This window comes from Rutilus rutilus (genome assembly GCF_951802725.1).
Source record: "Rutilus rutilus genome assembly, chromosome: 8".
Classification (NCBI taxonomy): domain Eukaryota; kingdom Metazoa; phylum Chordata; class Actinopteri; order Cypriniformes; family Leuciscidae; genus Rutilus; species Rutilus rutilus.
The window spans coordinates 25,129,256-25,135,652 of NC_140222.1; the positions used below are offsets into that span (position 1 = coordinate 25,129,256).

General features: G+C 38.9%; 1 protein-coding gene across 1 annotated transcript; it reads right to left on the reverse strand.

The window, feature by feature from the left end:
• Positions 1 to 894: 894 nt before the first annotated feature.
• tmem264 (transmembrane protein 264) lies at positions 895 to 3,383 on the reverse strand (the record flags this gene model as incomplete). Its single annotated transcript, XM_084417039.1, has 1 exon — positions 895 to 3,383. One exon carries the CDS (start codon positions 3,381 to 3,383, stop codon positions 2,397 to 2,399), a length of 987 nt encoding a protein of 328 aa, XP_084273165.1. The 3' UTR covers positions 895 to 2,396.
• Positions 3,384 to 6,397: the final 3,014 nt, after the last annotated feature.

Sequence of the window (6,397 nt, forward strand, 5' to 3'; positions counted from 1 at the left end):
CTAAAATTATAGCTCTGGGTATACGTTGTCATAAAACATTTCTTTTAATTCACCCACGGCACACAATGTTTTACTTATTATTGAAATACTCAGGCTGAGCTTTGATTTTTGGATTTAAATAGAAAGCCCTCAGAGATTTGGAGTGGGTTAACAGCAAGCTAATCATTTAGCAGGAACAGGAGACAAAACTTTGCTAAATTTGCATTTGATTATGACAACTTTATTCAAATGAGTTGCCTCCAATTCTAGATTTGTGGAAGAAAAGAACAAGCTGCCTTTTATCATCATGTTGAGCTGACAAGATAAGAATAATCATACTGAATAGCAGGATTGTGAATTGGTCCCAGTTTGGGGAAGTCTTTGCTTTTAGCAGACTTGTAATTTTACTCAAAAAGAACAAAGGATGTCGATTGATTGAAAAATACTAGATTTTCGTAAGAAAATTTTCAATGCCAATCAGTGGTTAAAAGGGTGTTGGTAAAGTAAGTTACCTGGTTGTCAAGTTGATACAATGAAGGAGAAATTATTGAGTTGATTTGACAAAAGAAAAAAAAATTGTGATAAGAAATCATGAAAGTATTTTTTACAGTGCTAAGGTGTTCTAAGTTTCTAAACATTTTCTGGGGTTGCTACATTGTTATACGGTTGCTAAGGTGTTCTTAGTTTCTTAACCATTGCTAGTGGGTTTTGGGTGGTTGTTAGGTGGTGGCTAAGTGTCAGTAAGAAGGAGAAAAAATAATATCAGATATCAACAAAAACATTGTTTTAATAACAAAATATCATTCATTTGATTCTCATAAAACATCGAAACAAAGAATATATGAATAATTCCATTAAATATAAAACATTCACTTTGTAATAGGTTTAGATAAGTTAATTGTAGAATGAGTTTTTCCAAACACACAACTTTTCACCATAGTTATTAAAATACTGCATAAATAAAATGAAATAAATACAGAACATGATGATTCAGTGCATTTTTTTAACGAAAATAGATGAAGTATTCGCAGCTGTCTGTAATTGTACAATCATAGGGTCACTGAGAGTTCCTTCAAGTGTGATTTGCTTGGTATGCCACTTGTTAATTAATGGCTTTCGGAATAAACTTCTACATTCCAGATTTAAAGACATTTTCTGGAAATGAATGGACCCCAGATCCACCACAGCTGCTTTGTGTCTTCATTTCACGAACATTTGTCACCTCATCAACAACTTTAATCACATGATCTCACTAAAATTGGGTGCACACTCTATGATATTTGATAACTCTATGATAACATTACTTTTTTGTTGTCAGAGACTCATTCAGCCTTTTTTATTTTCAAGGCGAAATTTGGAACTGGCATTGAATGCAAGAATGCTATGTACTACACTGATTTTTTTTTTCTTAATCACTATTTTTTTCTTATCTTTCAGCAAAACAACACACAAATCAAAATGTAATTATGTTTATAACAAGAAAAAGTTATTTACCAATGTGGTAAGATAAATAGCCTACACAATTTTGTTTAAAGCCTGGGACACACCAAGCCGATGTCAAAGAACTAGCGGCGACAAAAGCTGACTGTGTTGTCGCCTTTCGTTGGCTGTGTCTCGGTCAAAAGCTGCGTTTGAACACACCAAAAGGACTTAAGGTGAGTCTCAACTCGCATGTGCGTTCTGCGCCTGCGTGTACGTAAATATCTGTCTATATCAGCAGGTATCAATAGTCTGTTTTCTTTACTGACTTTAGATTTCCGAACCGTAAACAAAGCAGCGTTTGCTTACCATTTTGAATATCAATCACGCTGATCAGTTTCTTCGTTCCATTCGGCTAATGTTATTATGAAAATATTCGTGCATCTGAATGCTCAGGTAAGATGACGTAAAATTCTGTTTGTCTGTACCGTCTTGACTTCTTTGCTCGCTTTCATCACTTTTACTTTCATTCTCGTTCACTGACTCGTTCGCAAAGCTCAACAGCCAATCAGAGTTCTCTTTCTCACCGACAGTGCCCGACTAGAGCTAACACCGAAAAAACTAAGACGACTGACGCTCAAAAACGGCCCAAAGGAGTGTTCTGGCCTTGTAAATGTATCTTGTTTTTTTTTTAAAGTTGGCATTTCTACTGGAAAACAAAATGAAAATAATTATTATGATTTCTTTTTACACTGTGGTGACTCAAAATGCCTAGTCAGTGCAGTCAATTTCGATCAGAGTCTAGCTAAATGTCTGTGGTATGGGCTGCACAGTCTTATTAATATCACGTCATACAATCTGATAAGAAACAATGGTAAAGTACTGTAAAAATCAGACAGTGTACACCCGGATTAACTTTAGGATAAAAATCTCAAAGCAGTTCATGTTGTGCGTTGTCCAAATATCCTCCGTGCAAACTCTTCTAATTCCACCTTTTGTCATGTTTCCTCAAGTTCGGGCTCTTCTGGAAGCGTGGTGAGATCTTGTATGACTACCTGCGGAGTTGGCATGGTGACGGACATTGGCATTGCGACTGGCACTGCCCTTCGAGAACTTTGTGGCACTGCATCCCTCTGTAGCTCCGGAGCGAGAGCGGGTGTCGGTGCCTCCTGCAGGTGTCTCCGGTACTGCACGAAGCTGCACGTCTTCAGGACAATGGCGAGGACGTTCTTGCCCATGAGTATTCCAGACACACGGACGTCCTTATAAAGCACCATATTCCCTCCCCGTATAAAAATCGTAATAAAGTTGATGGCGACCAAACTGAGAATGGGATACAACAACATCTTGTGCGGCACAATATTTACACCTTGCATGCTTATTTCGCTTAGCGACACACACGGCAGTATCAGAAGTAGTATGTAGCAGTAGAAAAAAGTAAGGCCCTCCACCCATAGGGGAAGACCTTTTCTCTGAGGCTCCCATAGGCTGGCCTGAATGTCCAAGATGTCAAGAAGATCCACGACAACCCAAAATAGTCGACTCCTCAGCTCCTCCCTCTTCTTGATTGGCCGAACGTATTCCATGTGGTCGATGGCTGCCAGCGTCACGTAAAGTCCCGGCACGAACACGGAAAGCAGCACAGTGAAAGCCTTGCAGGTAAGAGCTTCCGCTCTCTCGCCTTCCGCCTTGTAGTTCTGATAGACAAAGTAGACCTTGATCTCGAGCACAAAGACGTAGAAGAACCAGAGGATCATGGCGTAGCCGCGTTTAGCAGTTCGTACTTCGGCACCAACCCATACTGCAATGTACCGCAGCACGATGAGGAAGCACACGTCGCCTACCATCACCATGATGCAGACGCCCACCTTCCGTGGACCTTGATTTTGCTCCACAAGGTAGGCGTCCAGCAGCGCCATGCTACTCATGATAAGAACACATGAAAGGCAAACGTGTGGCTTGTTGGAAGGGGGCGGTGGGACCATGTTGATTATGAGGAACAAGGAAATAATGATGGGGGGTTAAATGTTCAATCAAACCAAGTTTTGTAGACCCATATGCGTTGCTTAACTGTTCATCCCAAAGGAACCACAGTCCTGGAAACAGTAGTTAATCTGAATCTGCTTAATAGCACAGCAACCTGTTCCTCAATATGAGGCGTGATGGGAGGAAGAGCTAATGAGGAAGCAAGAAAAAAAAAAGATCAAGATTGAGCCAAACTTGCTGTTTCTAAATTCAGCCCAAGGCAACCTAATGCACAGGATGTACTCCGGGGTACCACACAGCAAACCTGGTACCGCTGTCAGTCATTAGTCCTCTCGTCTTAACTCACTCCCACAGTTTTCAGAGTGAATGTAGGCAACCTGTGCATGCTGATCACAGCCGTTTCAGTTTTCATTAATCGTTAATTGCATCTTTCACAGCCAGAGTCTTAAATATTTCAGATCTCCCAGTCTGTAAGCACAACCACCGGCTCTTATTTTCCAAAGAGGAGTCTCACGGCTTCTAAAGCGAGAGGGAATAGAGAAATAAGCCACATGTTCTCCAAAAGAGTGGGTCAGAAATGATCGGCAGCGATAAATTTCTCATTTTATGCCAGAAGTGAATTTCTTCCCATCATTATTCCTCAGAGCGCCGCATACGAGACTACAACTGACATGCCTCTCCTATGATGTTCATCACTCCAGATTGCGTTGAACAGTAAGTGCGTGGGGTTCACGTATGCATGTTTTTCTCAGAAAAATTGCAGCAGAAGAATTCTTTGAAGCCCCAAAGTCTCAAATCCGATCCAGTCCTCAGATCTCTTCCTCCCACATAAATCGACGTGAGCTGGAAAAGGTAAAGTATTTAAAAGTAAGTTTACCTAGAAGAAAATTACCTATTTTCTGTAGGATTAGAAGCACGGCACTCCTCCACAGTAGCAGTCTTGCGCCTCCTGTAGATTGAAATCACTCAATTCTCATCTTCTTCCCAGTATCGACGCCAAAGATGTCAATAAGTTTCCACTTGCCCACACCTCTGAAATCTCTGCAGCAATAATCTCGATCTTCCTCCTTCAATCCTCTCTAACTCCAGAGCAATTTGCTGTGCGCAGCCTGTGGCTCTTCAACATAGTCTGGCTAGATTTCACCCTCCTCCTGCTGTTTTTCTCTTCTCTCCTCCCTCTCTCTGCTCCCCTCCACTTATGCGCAGTCAGGCATTGGGTGTCAAAGAGGGACGCTCTGCAACAGCTACAGATAAAGACCGCGTGAAGCTTTCATTTGATCAGAGCTGCGCTGTCACAACAAGACCAAGAGGACCATGCAGTACCTCTCTTAGGGATTCCCTTTATGAGACCTTCAGTTCCTCAGAAGTTCCGCTTTAAATTGTGAGCTGTGCAATGGTTCAGCGGTCTTTGATCTGACATAGCAAATCTCAGAGAAACTGTGACTGAAACAAAGAGAGCGAGTAAAGGTTTCCACAATGCCGAAGCAACCACTGAGCGCATCAGGACAAAGATGCTTGATCTTGATGGTGACCCTCATTTCATGAAATAATTGTTTGGTGTAAAACTTACTGGTCAAAACGTTAGGGTCAGAAATGTTTATTTTATTTTATTTTAAAGCAGCTAATTTTATTGGATAAAAAAAAAAAAAAAAAAAAAAAAAAAAACTCATTCTAATTTGCTGATTTGGTGCTAAAGAAAAATGTATTATAATTATTATTACTATACTATTGTTATTATTATTAATGATATTTTCTTTAAAAAAAAACTATAATTTTAACTTTAATGTCACTTTTGATCAATTTAATAAAATAATTTATATATATATATTATATTAAAATACTTTTAATATTAAACATATGAATGCATTAATATTAATACAATATTAACTTCAACAAAAGCTAAAGTTCAACTAAATGTTTCATATGTCTGTCTCAAAGATGAATTATGTACAGTCATATTAATGGCTTTGCATTGTAAGCATTCTAACATCCTACATCCAATAGATATTTAAGTGAGTGATTTAGAATGTATGTAGTTTATGAATATATAACATTGTGCACATATGCTCTTTTAGAGTCCACATGAAACTTACTAACGTGTAAAACTAGTAAAATGTAGCCAAAGTTGCGTTTTAACACAGAAATATGCTTAAAATAGAACTTTTCAGATATTTCATTCTCTCAGACTTGCTATGTAGAGAGAAGAGAAACCCAAATGCGCCTAGCTATATTTGACAAAAATGAGACAAAAGAGGTACAATTTACATTTGATTCAAGGGCTGGGGGCAAAGCTTTCATTTATGAACTAAAAAGGAGAGAACAAAGATTTCTGATAGCAATATAAGAGGAAAACAAAAAGCATAACATGATTTCCTTAGGCTATCTTCAGCAAAGGATCTGCACATGCACATTTAAACGCCACAGAAACAAAATTGCAGGTGTTTTAGAGCACATTTGGAACATTTTATAGCTTTTAGTCCATGTCTGTAAGCTTTGAGCTCATCTATATGTTAATGTACCCATAAATGTTGACAAAATTAACTTGTGGGAAATACATGCATACAAATTTAACATTCTTACTCAAACCACATGCTGGGTTTGACTGTGATTCTGTCAACGATTAGACATAAGCCTTAAGATAAAATCTTTATGATGATCGACAATAAATTAAAAATGCAAAGCCTTTGTTGTTAATTATAAAGCATATTCCTTATAAATGTCCTCCTTTCTCATTAGCGTTAGACAGTTATGAATGTTGGAAAAGAATCCAGAACATTAGTTCCAACAACGAGAGGCTGATTTCTCGCCTCTGTTAATTGGATGTGTTTGATCACTTTCCCTGCCCCCTTCTGAAAAGCACCAGGCATCAATCTAAATGTGCCACTGAGAGCTGTTACAGTTGGACGAATCATCTGATAGATGGTAGTTTGTTCCATCGATGTGTCAGAATGTGCACCCATCCACAAGCACCATTAGACAGTGACTCAGATGAGTACATGGCCATAAATGACCA